The sequence below is a fragment of the Oikopleura dioica genome, chromosome 1, assembly GCF_907165135.1.
Source record: "Oikopleura dioica chromosome 1, OKI2018_I68_1.0, whole genome shotgun sequence".
Classification (NCBI taxonomy): Eukaryota; Metazoa; Chordata; class Appendicularia; order Copelata; family Oikopleuridae; genus Oikopleura; species Oikopleura dioica.
In genome coordinates, this window is record NC_137291.1 from 9,092,756 (window position 1) to 9,115,452 (window position 22,697).

Genomic DNA, 22,697 nt, shown 5'->3' on the forward strand with positions numbered 1-22,697 from the left:
GCGGAAGGCGGCTGGGTTGGAAAAGTCTGCGGAGACAAACTCAAAATCCGATTCAAGTCTGATCACATTGTAGAGGATATCGGCTGGCGACTCAAATGGGTTCTTCGACCTAAGGAAGAATGCGACTGTCTCTGTAACCGACCTTGATTTTTCTTTCAATTAATATCTGTCTCAACATATGCGAATAAACTTAGTTGAACTGAGTCAAAAGGACACTAATTTGAGATGCTATCGCTTTGGCTCGAGGTTTCATCATTTCATTGCGGTTGTTATTTAGTTCAGAAATTCTCTAGACGCATCATTTACATCCAAGAGAAATCGAGAAAATAGCCAATAAATTCATTATAGAATGCAACACCAACGCGCAAAAGACGTCGTCGTCCAGGTCATCCCTCAACATCGACAACGAGGACGAGCCGATGATCAGGAGCTTTTGATTGCTAATACTTCCGGAGAGAGTGACAAGATCTCCGGTAAAACATGGTTGCGACTCATTCTACTTCTTGTGATCGCTCTCATGTAAGTCTTTTTCTGTTCTTTTAGGTTAAAATTTTAAGTCTTCTCGCGCTCAAAGTGATGAGGTTCGCGAATCTCTATGAGGCCGACCGGTTAAAGCACGCTTCCACCGAGACTCCACTGAACTCTGCTGAGCCCCAAGACCAAGTCTTCAATTTTGACCTCCCAACCAACGAGGTAACTTGAAATTATTTATTTCTATTTCTACTTTCAATGAAAAGTTTTCCAGTAATATCATATTTAGGACTACGAGAAATTGGCAGCAACAATTGATGTGAACAAAATTTTGTCCTCGCACCAAGAGTAAAAACCTTCTCGACAAATCTGTCACTTTGATTTACGATTAAAAGTCACAAATCTATATTTATGCTGCTTGCTTCCAATAAAATTAAGACTCAGTATCGACTTCGATTCCCAAAACATCATTGAATTTTTTTTTCGAAAATTTAAAGCTTTAGTTGGATTATGAAAATTCGATTTATTAATTCATTTTGAATTTCAAAATTTGAAAGATGATTTATGGTTGAACAATAATAACATAAGATGACACCCTGTTTCCAAATGACTCCCAGTCACGATAAAAATCAATAAATTACACAAGCTACTGTAAGAAGTCATCCTGTAAGTAACCGTCTCCAATGATTCCTATGCTAGAAAATGTCTGACTGTCCTGAACTGAAGGCCGAAAACTGACAGACCCGTCAATACCAATCAGTTGATCTTTCGAGAAAGTTTCTTTTGTCAATTTTACGATTCATTTATCTGTCGCTCATTCTAGCACAATGAAGAAGGTAGCTGTCATTTTTATTCAATAAATTATTCTCGAATAAGCACCCAATTTTCATCAATCAAGTATGACCAGCATCTTCGATGTGACGCCACGAGATCGTAAATCCATCGGAATAAAATGAGCAAACTGCAGTATGCAAATGGAACGAGAAACGCCCAGAAAATTTGAATGAACTCGAAAGAGACAGACTTCGTTGTGCCCTCGTTACATAATCGATATTTATTAACCTGGAAGTTGGAGGACTTTTCCAAACTAACATGTTAATATCATTCTCAGAAATGATCAGTTAGTTTTAATTTGATAATTTACGAATCAAAATCTGAATTATGACTTACTCAATCAAATAAACATGAAAAACTCAATATACCAGGGATTTAAAGTATATTTTTTGCGGATAGATTGGTTTCGAAGATACATGAATTCATTATTCTTGAATTTATTATTTTTCATCGGAGGTTGTAAATTACAATTTTTTATGGAATTTCTGGACATCAAAGTTCTGGACATTTTTCAGATTTTAAGGAGTTTTCTGGGGGCAAACTCAAAGAAAGAGTGTATCAAATTTCTGGACATTTTCTCTCAACAGATATCTTCCACATCTAAATTTATGGTCAAACTTGAGTTATTGAAGCCAATTTCATCTATAAAGAGCTGTGTTCCTTCGAAAATCTTATGATATAACAAGAAAGGCGGCTACAGCGAGTTTCTTTATTGATTTTCAGTAATTTTTTCGGAAAAAGTCGTCAATTTTTCTTTCTCGAAAAATTTTTAAGCAATTTTGTTGGGACATTTTTCTCAAAATTCTGTCTCAAATTTCTGGACATTTTCGGGAAGAATGGGGGACAAAAAATGTCCAGAAATTCCATAATTAACTGTACTATGAAAATCAGCTGTTTTCAAACGTCGATTCTTCCAGCAGTCCGTGTCCTCCAGGGCGAGAAAGGCGCCGCTGCGCGGGTCGCCTCAGCGAATAGCGAGCCTGGCGCGTTACATAAGCTCAGTTCTGGAAGCTTCGTCTAAACGCTGAACGCTCTCAGCGCGGCGATGCGTCCCGAGCTGGAAGAGTCGGGAAGAAATGACCGACTTGGGGGTAAACCAGGTCTGCCCAATTGCGCCACTCTTCTAGCCAGAAATAAAACAGAGCCAACCCACAATTTCCTTGATTAAAAAAAAAGGAAAATTTCAAGAGACGAAAAAATAAATCTAAATCGAGAATCACGAAAATTTAAAATCTCTTCCCCGGCTGGCTGGATCATCGGACCTTGGCGAACGGACTCGACTACCGAAACTGCCCAACGGAACTGACGGGAAGATACAGTGAGAAACTTTTGTGAAAGAAGTTATTGGAGCTGCTGGAGAAAATGCCGCTTGAAATGGGACTATACGATATTCTTGGGCTTCCTGGAAACGCTAGCCACTCGGTAGGATACCTACTCTTCATGTTAGATTATAAAATTCTGTGAGCCTGCTAATTTATGTTTAATCTGATTCAGTACAGAGGGATTCAGGAGGATATCCACCTGGAAAGATAATCTCTCTGTCTCGAACTTTCCGATAGTCGGTCGTTACGTAACACAGCAGTTACATAACCTCTTCTTGTAGAAGTTTCGAGGAACCTTTTTCTCTTGGTCTCTACGACTGTAAAACTGTATATTCCATCTGCTAAATAATTATTTTAGCACATAAAGCAAGCCTTCATAAAGCTGGCCCGCGAATCTCATCCGGACAAGAACCCGGTAGAAAAGAAAGCCGATTGCGAAGTGCGTTTCAAGCGGATCAACCACGCCTACAAAGTGCTCTCTGATGGTCGCAAGCGTTCCCTCTACGACAAGTTCGGCGAAGCAGGCCTGGAAGATTCCGGCTACTGCGATTCTGACTGCCCTTCTACCTCAAGCGCGCCTTTCCCGACGCGCACCCCTGCTACAACCCAATCTACTGCCGGCTACACAGAACCGAAACAACCTCAAAAGAAGCATCTCAAAAAGGGCAAAGACGTTATTCACGAGCTCAAACTATCGCTGGAAGAATTCTATGCTGGAACAGCAAGAAAACTGGTCATCACAAGGAAAGTCTGCTGCTGGACCTGTGATGGAGCCGGTGGATCGGGAATTAAAACTAGATGCCAACTGTGCTTTGGACAGGCCTTTTTCGGACCAGGTAAGATTAGAAAGAAGATGAATTCTTCAACGAAGAATTTCTGCAATGAAAGAAAATTCAACTCTTCAATGAAAAAACTCAATTGGATTCTTTAGGACTGCCCTGCAGTGAGTGCCGCGGCGAGGGACACATCTTTCTTTTGAAAGACAAGTGCGCTGGTTGCAAGGGAAAGCGAATAACTTTCGAAAAGAAGGTTCTCGATATTGTCGTTCCTGCTGGAAGCGCGAAAGAAACGCAGCTCAAATTCAACGGCGCGGCGGATCATCTTCCGGGAACAAACGCGGGAGATGTTATTGTAATCCTCGCTGAAAAGTCGCATCCTGTTTTCGAAAGAAACGGTAAGAGCCTATCTCTTTATTCTTTTTCTAAACAAAATTTTAGGTGATAATATTTCAACGAAAATCCAAATCAGTTTGGCGGAAAGTCTCCTCGGCTTTCGACGCAAACTGAAAACCCTATCAGGCCAAGATGTCGCCATTTTAATGCAACCCGGAGAAAGTGTCCAGCACAATGGTGAGATTCTTACTCTTCGCTACTGTCCTCTAACCCGAGTCTTTTTCAGGTCAAAAAGTAGTCCCCAATGCAGGAATGCCTATCCCATCTTGCCCAGGAGAATTTGGAAATCTTATCATTGACATTGATGTTGAAAAAGTCTACAGCAGCTGGCTCCGAGATCCTCAAATTCGGAAACGAATCCGAGACGCGCTACCTCCTATCGAAGACCAAGGTGAGCAAATTTGGGAATATCATTTCATATGAGCTCATTTTCATATAAACTTGACGCAACAATATGAATGTCTTATACTCAGGCGTTCCATCCGGGTGCGCGCATGACTAATTTCGTATTTTGTAGCTGGCCCAGAGGTGACACACGAGATGGTTCTGGAAGACTACTGCGAGGATCGTCACAGTAGCCGGAAACGACGCCGTGACGACTCTGATCACTCTTCTGGTCATCCGAATTTATCAAACGACCAATGCCGAACCCAGTAAAGCGACATTCTGTACTTTGGACATTGCGTTCCAACTGAATTCAACTCTTCAGCTTATGTGTTCCTTTTTGTTCCGTATTTATAAAAAAAGCATTTGCTCCAAGCTTCCGTCTACAAATTTTCCTGTCTATTTAGAATAAAAAATACCTTAAAAACGATGAGGTGTCTCTTGATCAAATATAGAAAGGGAAAACACCTCTTGTTGATTTAGTTTCATTTTTCGAGCATCAGACTTGCAAATATCAGACAGAAAAATTAGCAAGGCGCAATAGCATGGAAGACTGTGACTATGAGAGAAGACTCGAAGATGATAGACAACGGGCGGGAAAGGAACTTAGCAAGAATATGAAAGAACTTCGTCATTTGAGTAAGCATATCAAAACTGCTCTCGACGCAATTGATGCTGTTTTTGGTAAGAAATAGCGAAATTTAATTCTATAAGTGAGAAATTCGTAGACGACGAGCGCAAAAAAACCACGTCTAATCGTCAGTTACAGCAGATGATCGAACAAAAGGGAATAAAACATGATAATATTTACTTTCATCCCGAGAACACGCTTTACCTCATCAGAAAATTCCTTGCTGCGGATGAACTTGTCGACAATTATAAGCAAAGAAAGCCTCAAGATGAATCATCATTATATGATTATAAAGAAAAATCTACAGATGAATACAACCCTCAGAAAAACGTCAACGAAGGCGCTTATCCACCTCAGCAGAGTCATACTCGCGAGTCTGGCCCTTATGACTATGTTAATCGACCACAGGACGACTACAACTCCCCGTCATTTCATCACGAACTTCAAAATGAAAATAAGGATGCTAATAATAATATCGGAAATAATATCGCTGCAATGTATGATGAACACTACAATCGACCGGGCGTGAAAAGTGATTCTGCATCTGGCATTCATAAAAATCCTGTTGACAAGGGAACGAGTAATGTTTACCCGGATAACTGGATGCCTTCAACACCAGATACAGCCGAGACTCTTGACCAGAAAATGGCCTCAGATTGCAAAGTTTCAGATAAAAAAAATGGTCGAAGTGCCTCTGAATCGAAAAAATCTGTAACTACGATGGTTGAATGAAAATGATAAGTTTGGTTTTAGATTACAAAGAGTGATGCGAAGTCATCAGGAGGATACAACTGGAATGAGAAAATGCAGAAAAAAGCGACAAATCGTTACTACAAGATGCCAATTAAAGACAAGGTAAAAGGATGAACAATAAAATAAATGGTAAACAATTTGTAGGCAGACCTCATCAAGATAAGAGAGCTCGGAGAAGGTCAAGCGACCACTAAAGCTGCAACAGAACTGTTCGAGCGAGAGGCAGGAATGAATAAAAATCAATTGGAAGCAGATTCCTCTTCTTTCTTCCTAACGGAGATCTGTCAACTCAAATCGGTAGTTTTTTCTTTCAAACTCACTAACCATTGATAAGATCTCTTTGATCTAAATTTGGCAGGAGGGCGAAAGCTATCTTCGAAATACGTCCAAAATCCTGACAGCACAACGATGTTCACAAACATTCGAAAAATCAAGGAAATTCAAGGAAAGGGTTAGTGAATTCGATATCTGAAAGTAAATCTGTGGAAATAGGAATATTTAAGCATAGTTCATGAAAGTCGTAAGTGATAAATCATAACCCGTAAAAGAACATAAAATGGGGGAGAAGGAAATCTCGAAGAAAGAGTTCGATCAAATTCAGAGGCTGGTCGATACTGGCATGATTCAAAAGGGACATAATAAATATGCTGGATATAAGTCTCATGGAACGCTCGTCTACTGAATATTAATTCTTTCATCCCGATAATAAATGATTTTTAAAAAAGGATCGATATATTAATTAGTTAAGAGCTTTATTTGAACATGTTAGCAGAATGCTTTCGATTTCTTAGTGTGCGCAGCCAAATTCGAATATTTTATTTCTTCAGGCGTTCTGAGCTCTGGGAATCCTCTTCTGAATTTCTCCAGTGCTGGCGACATAGAATTCAGCATTTCAGAAGCTTCTTCTATTCCGAACTCATCTATCGCATTCTAGGATTATTTAGTGTTGCAAATGCAATTGAGGGATTTATTTTTACCTCGAATTCATATCTAGCTCCAAATCGCTCTTTATTCAGCTCCAATTCAATCTTTTTCATGTTCATTTCGCTCTTAAAAGACAATCTCGGCATGGGCGATGGTTTTTCGTCTAGTTCTTCTCCTCTCAGCAATTTTTCAAGACTTCCTTTTCTCGATTTTTCTTCAAGTTTTGGCGTTTCTTTTGGTCTTGATGCTAGGTCGATGTCAATCGCTAATTGCCGTTTTAGCGCTAGAAAATCGTTGTCAACTGAAGTGAAGAGGAGACAATTGTACCTTCATAAATAGGCATATTTATCCAGCTGATCGCCTCATCCGTCATCATTACACAAGCAAATTTATCCAAGTAGAAATCGACCATCTTTTCAGGATTCAAATGTGGATAGATATTCGAAGCAGCCTAAATTCACCTTCAAAAAGATTGAAAATCGAGGAAGGATACCGTTAAGTTTTCAACTAGTTTTTCTGGGTCATTTAGCGTATACAACATTTGCTGCTTGAGCCGACAGCCCAAGTCCGACATGAGTTTCGCTGGTGAAGTGAAGAGAATGTACTCGTCGAAGCCACCGCATTGGTCGATTTGGTCCAGGCAGCTTTCAGTTGTGACAGTTTGAATGACCTCTCCAAGAAGAAGTGATGTAAACTTGTGGTTGTACCTTCGCTCGGGCCACCAGGTGACATTATACTCTGGCGTTCCTTGTGGATACTCTCGAATTCGCGAGCGGAAAGTGTGGCCGCGGATGACTCCTTCGCCGCCCCACAGTTCTTCCAACGAGTCTCGAGCGTAGTTGTATTCTGTTGAGTTGTCTTTTCGGCCGGGGATGTTCTCGCTTCTACCTCCCTAAAATCGGCTGAACGAGTTTGAAAAGAAGACAAAATACCTTCATTGGATGGTAAAATCTTCTGTCAGACTTTCCTCTTGGAAACTCGTACGGAATATGCTCTCTATTAACTCTCACTGGGACAAATTTCACATCTTCGAATCCTAGTGTATCGGACGAAATAGATCTCGGCGCCTCGTCCGGCTCTAAGACAAGCTCATTTTCGTTTTTGTTCGCTGTTTTCTGAATGTATTTCCAGTCTTTTTGATAAATACGGCCTCGCTCTCGATCTTCACGAATCTTCTTTTCCCAAAGGACCCATTCGCCCTCTTCGCCGGGTCGTTTGGAGCCGATGTTGTTGATTATGTTGTCGTAGCGGACGACTTCTTCTTCCATCATCAATCGGTAATGAAGAGGAAGTCTGAGTTGATTAGTCAAAACTCTTCTGAAAAGAAGAATTGTACCTGTTGTAAATTGGAAATCGTAAATAAGGATTGAGCATCATTTCATCTCTTGGGTATTTTGTAGTTTTCAAAAAGATATTTGGGTCGACTTCGATGTAATCCCTCGGTCGCCAATTCTGCGAACTCTCGACGCCAATCATATCTGGCGCTGTTGAAAGCCATCTGTGAAGATACAGCGGACCGGGCATGTCATAATCGACCCTCTTTCGCGTCGCTGGAGAGGTCTTGTTGATCATCGGCGCGTACGGGCGACGATTCACTCGGATCGGAGGGAATTCGTTGTTGTGGACGTTGTCGCCTCGGCCGTAGTTGACGTCGTGGCGGAACTTGCCATCCATGATCGTGTAGCCGAGGTTTGTTAGTTTTCCACCAAAGCCAGATCTGAATAAATCATGAAAGGGGGCTTCTTTTTCATAATTCTACCTTCTTTGCTTCTGTTTCCTAACCGCCTTTCCGAGCCGCTTCCCCACATGATCGAGAACACCAGATAATCTCATTTCTTCCTGTTTGATCTCTCTCTACGATTCAGGAGGATTTCACTCTTTCTTTCTTGATTCTGAAGAATCGAATTTTTCTATTCGCTGCGCTGGTCGAGCGGCGCCCAATTAGAGCGCGAAGAATTGGAAAGCCATTTCTGAAGTTTGAGAAAGAAATTTGAGAGAAAGTCATTTTCAGCAGTAGAATTCAGAATGACGAGTGCCGTTGAATCACTGATATCGAGCGCGAAATCCAAGGATGATCAAATCGACCGACTCCGGTTTGTTTTCTCGTATTTTTCTGCTCTTTACTGTGATTCTAGTGGGAGTATGGAGGCAGAAAGACACTGGCTGGCTAGAAAGCAGTTTCTGCTCAAGAACTGGGATGATTATACGGACGAAAATCGCGAAAAGCTTGAGTGTCTTTCCCAATGCTGGTCTGGGCTTCATTTTCTTGGTGTTGGCTACCCCCTTCAAGGTAATTTTTCAACATTAAAAAACAAGAAAATCTACTGTTCTTTTAGTGGTTGAGAAGATAAGGGAGATGTCCTTTGGGTTGCCAAACATGTCCGATATGCTCAAAGACGCTGATCGCGAAATTCACAGCCGAGAAGTTCGAAGAAGAAGAGACGAGCAAGCTAAAGTCATTACTCTCGACAATCAAAATAGCCGAAAGTAATTAAAAAATTCTCCATCCTTTTTTTATTTCAAATTTTAGGCGGCCAGCTGAAGGTCCTCCTCGGCATACAGCGTGGCTCAAAACAAAAAAGTGAACCAAGGCGATCTTCCTCCTCCAGTCAAGCCAAATGCGAAACACATCGGGCTGTTCTTGAACTTGTCAAGTTACTGTAGAAAACAGGGAGAGGAGGCCAAGTTGGCACATTGTGTGTCAATGCAGAAGCAGCGGGTGACCTTTTTGTCGGAAGAATGCCCGCCTGAACAGATAGAAGAAATGGAGAAATTTTATGAGCGACCGATCTCAGGTAATAACAAAAAACTTTTCCTTTATTCCAACGCCCATTCTAGCGTGCGACGAAGTTGTAGAAATAAGCATCATCAACACCTTCATCGCCCAAGCAGTAGCTCCAACACGAGAGGAAGCGAAGAGACTAGCGACGGAGCAGGCGATCAAGATCTTGCAGAAAACACCCCTCGTCGTCGTTTCCTGCCACCGAAAGAAAGCGAATGGAAAGATTGTTTCAGAACTCTGCGTCTCGAACTCCCGAGGAGCCAAAGGAAAGGTCAATCATTTCATATAAAAAATAAAAAGCTCAAGGTTGATTTTTGACCCTTTAAAGCTCTCGGAGAAATCCCACCAAAACTCAAGACTCCCGAAATTATGGTCGAACCTAGATAAAATTCTATCTCTGTATCATTCAACTGCCATTTAATTCAAAAATAGCATCTGACGAATAATTCAAATTAAAGCAATTTTTGAAAACGAAAATTTATTTGATACTTTGAACAATTTTTCGCAACGTTTGTTCAGGATAGATAGTGTAGTCGAGCGTTTCTTCCATCCAACCTGAAAGTGGCAAGCCTGTGTTGCCAGTAGCGGAAACTTTTTGCATGAAAAGGGTTCCAGATGTGCCGTCAGGGTGCATGCACTGTCGGCACACCGAGGCAATTTCAGCTTCGTTCCCTAAAAATCAGTTTCATATTGAACGAAAATTTACGAACTGACCATCTTTAATTTTCTGAGTGCATTCTGTGAGCCTATCTTGTCCGCTTTCTTTTTTGTTATTCAGTCGATTGTTGACGCAAGTCATGACCTGCTTACACCCAGATTCGACCGAGTAAACGATCCCTCCTCTCCTTCTCTCTTGAACCTGGCAAACCTTATCATCTCTACAAAACTCTTCCCAGACGTTCACAAAGCAATCGGCATATGACGAGCCCGTGCAGGAGTTGCATTTTGGCTGATAATTCAGTCCAAGATCAGGATTTTTTACTGCAAGCGTGAGCGAAAAAGCGGCAAAAATCTTCATGTTATTCAAAGATTATTTCCTCAAATGCAACTTGCAGATTTTACTTTTCTTTATAAATGAGCGCTTTTGCTTTAAAAATAGCTAATTTGACCCAGATACGTGAATTCTTTGTTAGGGTTGAAAATTATTTTTAGCGCGGAACAGAAACCGTCTAAAATCTTGTGCAGGATTAAATTTATTTATAAACTAGAAGTGACTAGTAGTTCAGTAAAAAGTTCTTTTCTTCTATACTTTTGAAGAATGCGTCTGGCTCATTGCTCGGCTCAGTTCGGATGGGAGCGTTTTGTAGCTGCCGCCGGAAGCTCGTTCGGGAGAGTGATGTCGGGATTTTGACCTTCTACTCGTTGATTTTCTTGGAACAGTGGGTAAATAGAAAAGGTCACGAGAAACTCACTTGGATGCGTGGGATCTTCTGGAGTCGACGGTTCTCATCGTGTTGTGAGACATGAGCGATTCTCGATCAGGACTCTCGTGGCGGGTGGAATGATGGGAACGTGACTGGTTTCGAGATTGGGATCGATGTGAGCGAGCTGCTGGATGAGGTGCCATCGTGTAGTCGTCAACAAGACCGGGCATTGATCGAGCTACAAGTTGAATAAGAAAAAATTTCTCTTAGTTGTTTGTGAGGCCAATTTTTATTGAAATAAAAATCGCAGTATTAAAAATTTTCTTTTGAACCTGTCGCGCTCATTTTTGCCGGCTCATAATCCCAGTACCCACTTTTGTGATGTGCCCCTTTAACACTTTGTGCTCGTGAACTTGGAACTAAAGATATAAAGTCGCGATATGAAATTTATATCGGGTGTTTGAAGAACTTTGTTAAATTTGTTTTACCTCTAGCTTTGGCGAGATTCTCCTTGTACATGTCAGCATTTACGTATTTGAAATCGTGGTGGAGCTTTGTGACCTTCAAAATGTTATTTTTGGAACTTGGCTTTGAGACAGTGTCTATTTTGACAGATAGTTCAAAAGTCGAATATCGATAAAACTAGAAACCACAGGAGAATGACACTAACCTCAAGCTGGACCAAGAGTTTGGTGATCGTCTTCATAAGGTATCCTTGGGTTTGATGATTGTCCATAAAAGCTTCAAGCCGAATGACATTTGCCATTTGCATCGCGTTCAGTGACTGTATGTCCATCACTTTCAGCAACTTAAAATGCCGGGCTCATAAATTTCCGCAAAATTGATTTACCTCTGTAATGAATAGAAGTCGTTCCTCCGATGGAATGGGGCTGGCCCAGATGTTGACGAATTTGCAGCTAGCGTGAACGAATTCTGCCTTATTTTCAGCCATAACTTGTCGTTCCACAATCATCTGAATATCATGTTGAAGTTTCTTAATTTCTCAAGGAGGCAAACCTTGACAGCATCGTATGAAAGAAGCTGGATGTGTCTGTTGAGAGGGTTTCCAGGCTTGGACTCGTCCGTTAGCTCGTAATAATTCGATGGGAGGCAGATACAATCCAAAGCAGTGCAAACCAAATCCGTCAAACTATTGTTTCGGGTCTTTACAGTCTTTTCAGCATCTTCAGAATCTGTCGACGCGCCCGTAACGGCGTCACTTATCTAAGGAAATCGTAAGGGCTTTTACAAGTGTTCGATTTACGGCGAATCAACATTTGAATTATTAGCTTAAGAACATGCGGGAGATTTTGGAAAATTTGGAAGCTACTAAGTAGGATTTGCGAGATCGACAAGACCCTGGCTTGGATCTTGAGTTCCGTGGTATACATTCATGACGCTGACGGCGACCGGAAGGGTGATGTTCTCGGAGAGCGTCGCAGCTGAATAAACGTTATTAGCGTCAGTTGTTGATTTACAGCAGTGAACCTGTGCAATCGACAATGTGAAGGATTCGGTATTTGTCGGCTGCGAGAAGAACATCAAAAATAGTCTCAAGTGGGGCGGAGACTTGCTCATGGTACAAAAGCTGCAAGAGAATTCTCATAGTTTGAGCAGCGAGTTTGGTTTTTAGCTCGATTCGACCATTCGATTTCACTTTTGCTTTTCTCTAAAAAGATTTATACTTGACCAAAAATCGTTGTTTTTACCTGTTGTTCGAACTGCCTCTCGATATGATTAGCTAAAATGGCTGACTGCGACGCTAGAATGACAGAATGCGCGGTAAACTTTTTACCGTCGGCATCCAAAATCACATCACCATTTTCTCTCTTCTGTCTCAAGTCATCTCTGATTGGTACTGTTCGAAACTCTTGAATGGGGATCGACATTTTTCTTGATAAAATTTAGGTTTTTAGGAATGCGCTCTGTCTGATTTCTGTAAAGAAAGCGAGCGAAATTTTTGCGTGGTGTGTGCCCAACTGAGATTTGCTATTTGGACAGGACGTGCCTGAAAGGCAAATGCGATTCTTGTTTTATGTTTGAATAAAATTCTTTTTGCTATTTGATGGATTCTTTTTCTCTGTTGTTGGATCAGAACGCTTGTTAGAAATACGCGATAGTGATGTTTATTCAAAGCCAGCGATCAAAAAATTCACAGTTGAAATAAGAAATGCAAGGCTCATGTTCAGGACTAAAATGGTCTTTGCTCGACGTCGCTTTTGGGTCACTAGAAGTTATGCTCGCTCCTAGGGCTTTCTCTCCAATCGCGACATCTTCAAAGTTTCTAATCATAAGGAGGTAAGTTTACTACTTACCGATGATAACAACAAGTCCATAAATCACTTGCATTATGATAGAGGTGATGATAAAAGCCTTGAAACTTTCGTTACAGTTTTTATTGAAGAACTTGATTACCTTGAGCATTGCCATGTTGGTGAAGTTGCAATCAAAATCTCTAAAAATCGAGCTCTCTTGCGTCGCGTTTCTGATTCTATCAACGCACTCTGCTTCGGTGAGCTTTTCTGGACCGCAGAAATTTTCGCATCTTCGTTGTTTCCCGAGGATAATTTTCAACTGGGCGACATTCTGCACAAATAATCCCGAGTTGATAATGCTGCTTCCCGCTGCAAAGCCGTTTGTTTTTGTATTCAATCTCTTGATGTGTTTCTCGTCGGCGATTTCATCGACAGTTTCATGGCTTAAAACTTTTGTGGCTGGCATGTAACTGGTATCTAAGTTTGTGAGAGCGGGCATAGAGCTATTTCTTTTGAAGCTTTATCCGAAATCAATGAATACTTGGTTTTTTCTATTCACGAACCTGTAGGTGACTGCTCTGTTGTTCATGACGAGAAGAGAGGGCTCTTGAAAAATGCTAACTAAGTAAGGCTCACTTGAACTTTTTGAATCACTCGGAACTATTCCAGGTAAGTTTAAACTTCATCTCAAATAGAAGTCTTTTCAAAAGAACTTCATCCATTGTATAATTTGAACAGCTACCGGATCCGGTAATTTCAGTAGGCAAACAAAAAGAAAATATATTTATTGGATCATTGAACTTGAATTAATCAGAATCGGAGTCTGAGGATGAAGAATCCGAAGATGACTCATCAACTTCTTTAGGAGCTGGATGGGAAGCATATTGTCCGTAAGGAGTAGACATCGGTTGGCCATAAGCAGGGATGGGTTGCCCATAAACAGGCATCAATGCCGGCTGACCTTGAGGATAGCCTTGGAAGGGAACAGCTGGATAACCATGTGGAGGAATCGGAGCGACAGCCTGGTTAACAGGTTCTAAGAGATCGTTATAAAAATATTTCGAATACTTCGTACCGATTGCTCCAGATTCAGAAGGATCTTTGCAGCAGCATGTGCATCCGATGAAATTTGCTTGGAAGAAAGAAAGAGCCATAACAAGAGTTAAGAAGATCCATTCGCATATGACAACAGCAATAAACGACCCAAAGAATGTCCAGTTATGCCAATATGCATGATCCATGACATAGTCCATCCAATAAAGATGCGCTCCAACACAAAATGTGATATAACCGTAGCAGAGGACGGCAATCGAGCCAGCAACATTTCCCATTGCAGCTTAACCGCTGTTAAAGTCATATAACGACCAGGAATTTTACCTGTTGGTCCAAACTTTGCGAAGAAATCTATCATTTCCTTATTTTTGGCTACGCTGACCCCAAGAGAACCAGCTGTCAGACTCAATATGGCGCAGAGAATGCCTGTTCCATACGTAGGGTTTCTCACGGGAAAATGGTATTTATCTTTTTTTTCTGAAAATTTCAGTGTAGGCTTAATTTGACCCGCTGATTCCAAAAATACAAAAATCAGAGGCGCCGGTCGACGTTTTGGTGGAGCGGCGCGCGCTGTCTTGGCGCACTTGGTGCAAGGGTGATTTTTCAGTGAAAATTTTCCAAAATAGTTTTCTATAGGTTTTTGAACATGGTGAGCACGAAAATCATATTTTTTTTGGCTAAATAAAAGTAATTATTATACATCAGTATCTTTCAACATATGCAGTTAATCATTTCATGAGATACTAGGTACATTGGCTCTGACTTCTCTGGAAAAAATAAGAATAGTCTGCTTTGACTTCTTTGTTAAATCTCTGGAGAAGATTGGATTCGTTCTGCCGAAGGAATATGTTTTTTTTTAAACTTTTTTATATTTTGAGAATCTTTACACTTGTTGCAAGTTGCAAACCCATGTTCAGAAAGTAATCGACAATAAGCTTTTTGGCATTTTCGAGGGTAAGCCACATTATTTACAAAGAAGTTATCATTTTTGAATCGGAAATCCCCCAATTATTGCATCGAACCACTTTATTTCGTCACCTTTTACAAAAAGGTTCGGACTGCTCCCCGGGCGCTCTGAAAATAAGCGCGCGCCCAAGCCCTAACGATTAGTTAACCCTCAGTTTGAGTATCTGCTGAATGTTGCTGAATTCTGAAAATTTGAGAGACTAGTGATAAAGGTCTATTATCCATCATATCTAAAAATCTAAGGTGTATTTTAGTGTACTCCGGGAGAAAAGTGAGAAAATTTGAGTAAAAAGTGATTTTTCGGCATAATTTGATATTTTAAAGGAAAATAAATTTGATATTTGGAATCTGCGACCTTTAATTAGTAGGTTTGGGAATTAAAATTTTGATTTTTGATAAAAAATAAGAGTTCGATTTTGGCGCCGGAAGGCCCGGAGCGCGCCGCGCCTTTCCCGTGAAAAACCCTATCCATACGTCCACGAGTACATTGGAAAGTATTGGCTTCGGGAACAGTAGTAGTACCCATTACCCGAGTGATACCGATAACATCTATCCCGCACGTACCAGTCCATCCAAATCCATGTTGAGTCAAGGATCATGAGAAATATGGAAAATGTAATAAGGGTCGCCCCTGTTGCCTAAGAACATTTTGATGTGAAGGTCTTGGATATAGAAATGAACCTTTGAAACACTTTGATAATTATGCTTCATCTCTTGTTCCCAAACGATTCTCTCTACTGATTCTCTGTTGAACAGGAACTATTTAAGCCCTGTCTATTTGCAAGTGGCTTCGATAGATTGCCAAACAATCAATTTTCATGGTTACGGTGTTTATCGGCCGTGGGTCGGACATCTCTTAATGCGATAGGATGTTGTAAAGGAACCGTAGGAAATTTACCTGATGTAGGAGTACCAATTTGATGGTAACGATAGCACACCAAAAAATAAAATACAACTTGTCTTGAATGCAAAAGCTGAAATCTATCAACAATTCAAAAGAAAATATTATAGAAAGAAAATAAATGCATTTATTATTAACATGAATCAATCGGAATCAGAAAGAAAAACTCATTGGAAAGAAGATTCATTCACTTGTTGAGGAGCTGCATTGGCTTCGTAATGACCATAAGGAGCCTGTGCTGACTGATCATAATTCGGCTGAGCTGCTGGAGGATATTCCTCTTGAGTGGTTGGATAAACTTGGGTTGGATTCGGTTGACCCAGTGGAACACTTGGTTCGATTGCTACTGGATAAACTTGTCCAGGAGCTGGATATTGCTGAAAATTCTGAGTACCAATCATCTCACCGGCTGGTTCTATAATCTCTATAAATTCGGAGTATTTAATCGTTGATTACCAATGGCTCCAACTTCCGATGGATCCCTACAACAGCAAGTACATCCTATGAAGTTTGCTTGGAAGAAGGACAAAGCCATGATCAATGTTAGAAATATCCACTCGCAGATAAGGACTGCAATGAGTGAAGCCCAAAATGCAGTTTTATTCCAATTGGCAACCCAAGACATCCAATAGAGGTGAGCTGCAACGCACCAAGAAATGTAGCCATAGAAGAAGATTGCAATCGAGCCAGCAACATTTCCCATTACCGCTATCTAGATATAATGATCAGAATAAAATGAAAAATATCACCGGTTGGGCCAAATTTTGCAAAGAAATCAACCAATGTTTCATTACATGACACACAGACTCCGAGCGATCCAGCTACCAAGCTCAATATCCCGCAGATTATGCCTGTTCCGTACGTCCAAGTATAGATTGGAAAATATGACGAGTAGCTGTGCCCAGCGAGATATAAATCATACCAGACCAAAGTCGAGTCGAAGATGATTAGTAAAATCGAAAATGTAATGAGCGTTGCTCCAGTTGCCTTAAATAGTGAGACGCCTTTATTTTGAAATCATTACCTTTGAAACACTCTGATAGTTGTGCTTCATTCTTAGAGGGACGACGTTCTCTACTTATTTCTTCGTTGATCAAGAGGTATTTAAACCATTTCTATTTGTCAAGAATACCGATAAGATTCAGAGCAGTTAATTTTCATGGTGACCGCGTTAATCAACTGTTGGTTACCAAGGCAAAAGTCAATTCTTAAAATTCTAGGAGGTCTAGGAACTTGATTATTTGAACTCAATGCTTTTCCTTTCGACAATAACTGTCTTAGCAAAGACAAAACATTCTTTAATTTTGACTCAAAATGATTATAATGTCTACGATCTCACAAAAGAGTCCGCTAGAACTCATAATGAAATTATAAGAGTCTTAAAATAATAGACCTCCTTTGTAGCTGTTGATTTGAACAGCTAGAATTCGAAGCATTCTATGTAAGTGAAATCTTGTATTTGCCCTAGATCCCCTCGTCAAAGACTTATGCGTTTTTACGAATGTTTAATCAGTCCTTTATCCATTTTTGTGTTTCTAAGCTCTTTTCATCATTTTTCGCATCCGACTCAATTCTTTTGTCGCGCTTACTATTGAAAAAGTAACTCGTCCAGATGATTATCGAGACCAGTTTCAATTGCAAATCGCCCCAAAGAAGATGACCAGAGAAAGATGACGGACATAATCTCAGTTGCTGATCATATTAGAGATGCTCAGACTGGACACACGATTTATGGACACAATTATGCGAGATCTATTGGAAAAATAAAGATCTTCAGAATTCTTACTTCGAAAAAATGGAACGCGTTTCTTCAATTCACGACTCTCATTCACTGTATTCTTCGAGTTTGGGAAAATGAATTTACTGGACCAAGAAAAGTAACAGACAGACTCAGTGATGATGAAACTCCGCTTTGGCCTGTTATTGTCTCCGGATTTATTTTGGCAATTTACGTCTCTCATTCGATTTTGATCATTCTTTTCTATAGGAAGAATCTAGTACGCTGGAAGGAATTTGAAAATAGTGGACCGATGAGGGCCGAACTGATTTATCTTGTGCTTAGTTGTCTTTTTCTTATTGATTTTATGCTTTTAGTAAGTGATTTTTCTTGATCCAGAATTCTTAAAATTCAGACAATACAACACTGTCTTGGACAAAGAATGCCACAAGTTTTCGCCTGCTTCCGTTCCCTACTAATTCTGACTGTTCGGCCAAAATCCCGCCACGTTTTCAAAGTCATCACCCTCGTCTCCTTCAAAATGTGGAAATTCTGGGCGGCCTTATTTGGCTTTATTCTCTTCTTCAGCTCTATGAGCGTGCACACCTTTGCCCATATTTATAATTGTATTATTTCTTGCGATATGGAGTCATTCCGTGAGCTGAATTTAAATTTATTGAATGTGGACGAGTACAGATGTTTTGATGACCCGGTGGTTAATGATCAGGTAATTATCCATCAGGTCACACCCTGGCAGCAGTAATGGTCTTCGGACTTGGGCCCTTTCTTCGATTTTTGGCCAGAGGTTTAGGAGGAGTTGGTGCAGGCATCAACCCGCTTCGCAAAATAGCCTACACTTCAAATGAAACACTCAATATCCCTTGTTTCTTACTTGAATGACATAGATAGAAAAGTCAAAGTACCAGGCGCCACTCGCGATTCTCCAGATAATGTCTTTACTCCCCGCCGATATCCAGGCTGAGGCAAATACAAAGTGATACAGAGCAAACCAGACAGCGATTTTGACCTTCTCAAAACTCGGGCAGCATTTACAGCATAAAAAACAAGTCTGACAAGGATGAAATAACTAGTCACGAAAAACAGGGACTAGATAATTTCATGCCTCTCCTGAATGATCACTATGATATGCCAGACGATGCAGATTATACTTATCGAGAATGCGAATATCCTGGTGCTCTCGAAATGGCAAGAGTGCTCTTGGCAAGAATGCACAAGCGCGCACATAAATGCCACGAGTTCGAAAAATACATGAAGCGGGTTTAAAACTTTTTCAATGCTCTCTTTTTTATCCGCGATACTCTTCAGCGTCTTTTCAAACCTCTTATTCTTCATTTTCTTTTTTCGAAATGACCTAGTTTTGAAAGCAATTTTCAAATGGATTTCAAATTAGTCAATTACCAATTATACCTTCTAGTTTAACGCGTCATTTATATTATGCGGCGACTGCTCGAAGGACAATTTGAAGGCCGAGTGGTGCACTGGAAATATCTTTACTGGAAGTTTCGATCACATAGGACGCGGTTTCGTTTCAATGTTTACAACATTTACGACGGAGAACTATCCTGACATTATGTTCCCGGCGTTTGACTATTCCAGTGAACGGGTGGGCCAGTTGATCCAAATACTCTTCCTTGATTTCAATTTTCAGAACTCTCGTTGGGTCACACTTTTCTTTTCAATTTACTTGTATCTTGGTGCGTTCTTCTTCAATGCTCTAATTATTGGCGTTATCATCGATGCTTACTGGGTTGTTTCGAAGGATGAAGTCAAATCTGAGCGTACTCAAATTCGTAAATCTCTTGCTCTCGCGTGGGGAAAATTGATCGGAGATGATGCTGATGAGGATGTCAACAAAATATCTGTCGAAGATCCAAAACTTCTAGGTATAAAAGCATGTTGTATCTTATTGTATATAGACCTCCCCTAGAACTCTTTGAAACTCTGAAACCTGATAACAACGAGGAAGAAAACAAGAATCTCATATCTATGCTCGACACAATTAATGATGGCTACATTGACCCCTTTGATTGGACAACAAGGCTTCTTGATATTTTACGAATACAGTTTAAAAACGATGAGATCGATGATTCGACGGAAAATCTTGTTGAGTCAAAACAAAATTACTCGCAAAGACTACTGGTAAGAGTTTAAAATGCACAGTGACGACATTTTTTTATTTAGATTTTTCTGGTACCGACGCATACGATATTGTTCCTTTCATACTATGTCAATATCAACTGCTACGTTTACCTTGCGATTCACTCGGCTCAGACTCTGATAATTTTAATTTCAATCAACAAAGAAATTCTTCTCAGAAAAATTACGAAAAAAGTAAAATTTGATCTTACTCTCTACCTCATTGCACTGGGATGCTCGGCTTGCTGGTATATCACTTTCTTTCTTGATGATTGTGTATGCAAAGACTATTCAAATTGTAAGAAAATCAGAGGAAAAAAGGTTTCTAATATATTTAAGCTTGCAGCACCACTGTGTTACTCTTAGCTGTTGGTGGAATTCTACGAGCACTTTCCGCCTTTATTATGCTTTTACGCTTTTTCTTCAGCATTTCATGGTTTGACAAAGGATCCTCCATGATCTCATATCTTTTCAATATAATTGTTGACCTCTTTGTTGTTGTCATGGTTCTTCAATACTTCTTCGCCCAAGTTGGATACGAGTCCTTTGTGGGCACCGAACTCGACCTTTCAATTATCATTTCTGGGCGAGACGCTTCTGGTTACAACTGCGGCTTTGGCTTCGATTCGTTTCTCTGCTCGATTCTGATCCAGCTTCAAATCTTTAGCACAAACGATTGGCCAGCAATCATGGAAAATCTTGCGCTCGACTATGAACCAAAATTTTTCGTATACCTCTACTTCATTGGATGCTTCATCATCATAAATCTGGTCTGCATGCAAATGGTGATCGCGGTCATTTTAGAAGCATTCAAGATTTTTTCAAATAAAGACTCGCAGAAAGACTTGGAAAAGTTACAAGATGACAAGCGAAAATCAAAGAACTCTTTCAATCTGGCGGATATGCTCACTACTTTTGCTACTCAAACCTCATCCAGGTTATTTTTAGTTGGGTAGGGAGTAGTTTTGATTATTATTTTAGCAATTCTTCATCAGAAAACTCATCAAATCAGCCTCGACCAGATGATTCGGATGTTTTCTTCGTTGGAGCGAAAGTTATCTTAGAAAAAGATTATACCGACCAACTGAACGACATTTATCTCGACAAAGGAGACGAGATCGAAATTGTCGACACAACAAACAACCACGTGACCGCGTCGATGGAGGGCGAGATTATCGGTTCTGTACCGAAAACAATTTTGAAAGGGTTCAAGGAAGCAGAGCCTGTTGTTCCTAATCCGAGGCTGAGTCACAGAGCAGTGGCAATTAGACGTAAGTAAATGACGGTACCATATTGTTAATTAATACCGTTGAGCTGTCTGAGAGTAGACTGACATGTCACATGTGTATGCAAGAATTTTACTCAATCGGCCCCTACTTATTATTTATAGCCGAGAGCTGGACTGTTGGCGTTCATGGCGACATGACAGTAATGAACAAGGATGAAATGGCGAAGCTCAATCAAGTATTCAAGGGCTCACTGATGACAGGAGAAGAACGCCTCCATCAGAGAAAGAAGAAGAGGCGAAAAAGAACGGTTTCTGATGAAAGGCCAAATTGGGTCGACTCTTTTAGGTCTTGGTTTTGGAATTTTTCAATAAAATGAAATCACAAAATTAAGTTTTTATTTTTTGAAAGCCAAAATAAGCAAAGATTTCAACGTTCAAATAAGTGTGAATGAATCTGTAGAAGACTCGATTGAAGTGATTCAAGAAGAACCAGAGCCTGATGAGAGCGAAATCACTATGGAACGAACTGCTACAAAAGTCAAGTTCTCTGAAGTCATTCATGAAATTCCACAACCCGAGAGCCGCGAAGAATCACCTGTTGTTCCGCTTTCAAGGAAAGAATTGATGCGACAAAGGAGAAGAAACGACAGTATAAAGAAAATATGATAAATGTATATTTCTGTACTTTATAAATTATCAATTTTAATAAAGCAAATGAGTAATGAATGACAACTCTTTCAGACTTAGGATAGACGACAGCAGGGGGCTCAAGGTGATTATTGTTTCCATTTTGAAAACGGAAATTGTCCCAAAATCCGCGGGATTTGTATTTCAACGCTGGAAAACGAGGATGCACAATTGCGTTGCGTAGATGGCGTAAATTGGCACGTAAATTGTGACAAGCGAATCTGAATAAATAAGATAATCGAGTAGGGCCCATTAGGTGTAAATACCCATTAGGTGTAAATTCCATTAGGTGTAATTTTCTAGAAGGTGTAACACACCTAATGGATATTTACACCTAATGGGAACTTACACCTATTGGGTGAAAATTCTTTGTTTTGGGACATTTGGTGTAAATTGTTGCCGAATTCATTTCTTTCGATCGAAAAAACTCTGCGAAATCCGACTGCTGACGAGAAAATACAAAGAAAAACAAGAAAAAAAACCTTGATCTGCCTGAATATAAATAATACGAATAAAAGAGATTCTCAATAAAACCGGTCAAGAAGGAAGCTCTTTGATAATATCGTCCTTGAAGCCTCTTTATTTTTATAAAATGAAACGACTTCTGCAGGAACCAAAGCATCGGACTTGAATTTACTTGCTCCATCAAAATCTTTTTCATCGAACTTTTTCTTTGGAAGCGAGCTCTGCGTTTGATTCGTTTATACAAGCCGATCATAATGCCTTTACACAGTTTTTGAATACTTCCCTCTAAATAATTGACAACAGAAGGAAATTCGTCACGAAGTAGGACAGTACCTGATTTGTACTTTTCGATGAAGAGACAAATCTCATGAATGAATCCTAACGAGCCAATAGTTGCAATCGACTTTTCCGAGTTAAGCTGCGACAGGATAATCATCGACTCGTTAACGACATCTTTACATTTTGACGTGCGCACAATACTGTACAAAGGTCGTAGTAGTTCTGAAGTGACGCAGCCAAATTGGAGCAATTTCAGGCACTAAATCACGATCGCGTCGTTTTCTTTGTGACTAAGCATGGTGAGCAGAAGTGGTCGGGAGTTCTGTGTCAGTTTCTCGCTCTTTGTGAAAAA

At 40.3% G+C, this 22,697-nt stretch overlaps 10 protein-coding genes and 1 long non-coding RNA gene across 13 annotated transcripts; 5 read left to right on the plus strand and 6 right to left on the minus strand.

Moving 5' to 3' along the window:
• Nucleotides 1-318: 318 nt before the first annotated feature.
• On the plus strand, nt 319-911 carry LOC145711222 (uncharacterized). Its single transcript, XM_081788952.1, has 3 exons — nt 319-519; nt 558-693; nt 761-911. Exons 1-3 carry the CDS (start codon nt 350-352, stop codon nt 821-823), a joined length of 369 nt encoding a protein of 122 aa, XP_081645078.1. The 5' UTR covers nt 319-349; the 3' UTR covers nt 824-911.
• Nucleotides 912-2,305: 1,394 nt separating this feature from the next.
• Nucleotides 2,306-4,559, plus strand: LOC145695740 (dnaJ homolog subfamily A member 4-like). Its single transcript, XM_081772754.1, has 6 exons — nt 2,306-2,727; nt 2,986-3,463; nt 3,559-3,801; nt 3,845-3,976; nt 4,026-4,190; nt 4,317-4,559. The coding sequence occupies exons 1-6, from the start codon at nt 2,668-2,670 to the stop codon at nt 4,454-4,456; spliced, it is 1,218 nt and encodes a 405-aa protein (XP_081628880.1). The 5' UTR covers nt 2,306-2,667; the 3' UTR covers nt 4,457-4,559.
• Nucleotides 4,560-4,704: 145 nt separating this feature from the next.
• LOC145695741 (uncharacterized) lies at nt 4,705-6,265 on the plus strand. The gene is made up of 6 exons (XM_081772755.1): nt 4,705-4,867; nt 4,912-5,525; nt 5,568-5,669; nt 5,712-5,864; nt 5,902-6,009; nt 6,113-6,265. The coding sequence occupies exons 1-5, from the start codon at nt 4,729-4,731 to the stop codon at nt 5,914-5,916; spliced, it is 1,023 nt and encodes a 340-aa protein (XP_081628881.1). The 5' UTR covers nt 4,705-4,728; the 3' UTR covers nt 5,917-6,009; nt 6,113-6,265.
• On the minus strand, nt 4,911-8,404 carry LOC145695737 (uncharacterized). The gene is made up of 7 exons (XM_081772751.1): nt 8,251-8,404; nt 7,828-8,208; nt 7,424-7,784; nt 6,985-7,383; nt 6,819-6,942; nt 6,545-6,774; nt 4,911-6,497 (listed from the first exon to the last, which is right to left on the minus strand). The coding sequence occupies exons 1-7, from the start codon at nt 8,322-8,324 to the stop codon at nt 6,333-6,335; spliced, it is 1,734 nt and encodes a 577-aa protein (XP_081628877.1). The 5' UTR covers nt 8,325-8,404; the 3' UTR covers nt 4,911-6,332.
• A 29-nt stretch (nt 8,405-8,433) lies between these two features.
• Nucleotides 8,434-9,557, plus strand: LOC145695742 (CDKN2AIP N-terminal-like protein). Its single transcript, XM_081772757.1, has 5 exons — nt 8,434-8,584; nt 8,627-8,781; nt 8,828-8,978; nt 9,022-9,286; nt 9,330-9,557. Exons 1-4 carry the CDS (start codon nt 8,517-8,519, stop codon nt 9,074-9,076), a joined length of 429 nt encoding a protein of 142 aa, XP_081628883.1. The 5' UTR covers nt 8,434-8,516; the 3' UTR covers nt 9,077-9,286; nt 9,330-9,557.
• Nucleotides 9,558-9,751: 194 nt separating this feature from the next.
• LOC145712001 (uncharacterized) lies at nt 9,752-10,447 on the minus strand. Its single transcript, XM_081789688.1, has 2 exons — nt 9,988-10,447; nt 9,752-9,945 (listed from the first exon to the last, which is right to left on the minus strand). The coding sequence occupies exons 1-2, from the start codon at nt 10,289-10,291 to the stop codon at nt 9,752-9,754; spliced, it is 498 nt and encodes a 165-aa protein (XP_081645814.1). The 5' UTR covers nt 10,292-10,447.
• Nucleotides 10,448-10,454: 7 nt separating this feature from the next.
• LOC145695738 (uncharacterized) lies at nt 10,455-13,356 on the minus strand. Of its 2 annotated transcripts, XM_081772752.1 has the most exons (12): nt 13,053-13,356; nt 12,953-13,010; nt 12,347-12,910; nt 12,126-12,306; nt 12,027-12,079; nt 11,655-11,861; nt 11,488-11,610; nt 11,308-11,445; nt 11,126-11,198; nt 10,970-11,056; nt 10,686-10,875; nt 10,455-10,643 (listed from the first exon to the last, which is right to left on the minus strand). In XM_081772752.1, the coding sequence occupies exons 3-12, from the start codon at nt 12,524-12,526 to the stop codon at nt 10,517-10,519; spliced, it is 1,359 nt and encodes a 452-aa protein (XP_081628878.1). In that variant the 5' UTR covers nt 12,527-12,910; nt 12,953-13,010; nt 13,053-13,356; the 3' UTR covers nt 10,455-10,516. The 2 variants fall into 2 exon arrangements, with proteins under 2 accessions (XP_081628878.1, XP_081628879.1); XM_081772753.1 differs by lacking the exon at nt 10,970-11,056 and having other exon boundaries at nt 13,053-13,354.
• Nucleotides 13,357-13,652: 296 nt separating this feature from the next.
• Nucleotides 13,653-15,643, minus strand: LOC145709473 (uncharacterized). Of its 2 annotated transcripts, XM_081787166.1 has the most exons (5): nt 15,593-15,643; nt 15,379-15,549; nt 14,270-14,375; nt 13,968-14,228; nt 13,653-13,928 (listed from the first exon to the last, which is right to left on the minus strand). In XM_081787166.1, exons 1-5 carry the CDS (start codon nt 15,620-15,622, stop codon nt 13,699-13,701), a joined length of 798 nt encoding a protein of 265 aa, XP_081643292.1. In that variant the 5' UTR covers nt 15,623-15,643; the 3' UTR covers nt 13,653-13,698. The 2 variants fall into 2 exon arrangements, with proteins under 2 accessions (XP_081643292.1, XP_081643300.1); XM_081787174.1 differs by lacking the exon at nt 15,593-15,643 and having other exon boundaries at nt 14,270-14,371; nt 15,375-15,478.
• A 282-nt stretch (nt 15,644-15,925) lies between these two features.
• Nucleotides 15,926-16,971, minus strand: LOC145711068 (uncharacterized). Its single transcript, XM_081788794.1, has 4 exons — nt 16,837-16,971; nt 16,562-16,799; nt 16,269-16,520; nt 15,926-16,227 (listed from the first exon to the last, which is right to left on the minus strand). The coding sequence occupies exons 1-4, from the start codon at nt 16,864-16,866 to the stop codon at nt 15,980-15,982; spliced, it is 768 nt and encodes a 255-aa protein (XP_081644920.1). The 5' UTR covers nt 16,867-16,971; the 3' UTR covers nt 15,926-15,979.
• A 399-nt stretch (nt 16,972-17,370) lies between these two features.
• Nucleotides 17,371-21,580, plus strand: LOC145712002 (uncharacterized). Its single transcript, XM_081789689.1, has 10 exons — nt 17,371-17,905; nt 17,945-18,256; nt 18,965-19,153; nt 19,199-19,433; nt 19,478-19,689; nt 19,732-19,984; nt 20,026-20,623; nt 20,668-20,957; nt 21,077-21,260; nt 21,334-21,580. Exons 1-10 carry the CDS (start codon nt 17,483-17,485, stop codon nt 21,578-21,580), a joined length of 2,943 nt encoding a protein of 980 aa, XP_081645815.1. The 5' UTR covers nt 17,371-17,482.
• A 583-nt stretch (nt 21,581-22,163) lies between these two features.
• Nucleotides 22,164-22,691, minus strand: LOC145712325 (uncharacterized). The gene is made up of 2 exons (XR_014135212.1): nt 22,400-22,691; nt 22,164-22,351 (listed from the first exon to the last, which is right to left on the minus strand). It is a non-coding gene; the product is annotated as an uncharacterized LOC145712325 (long non-coding RNA).
• Nucleotides 22,692-22,697: the final 6 nt, after the last annotated feature.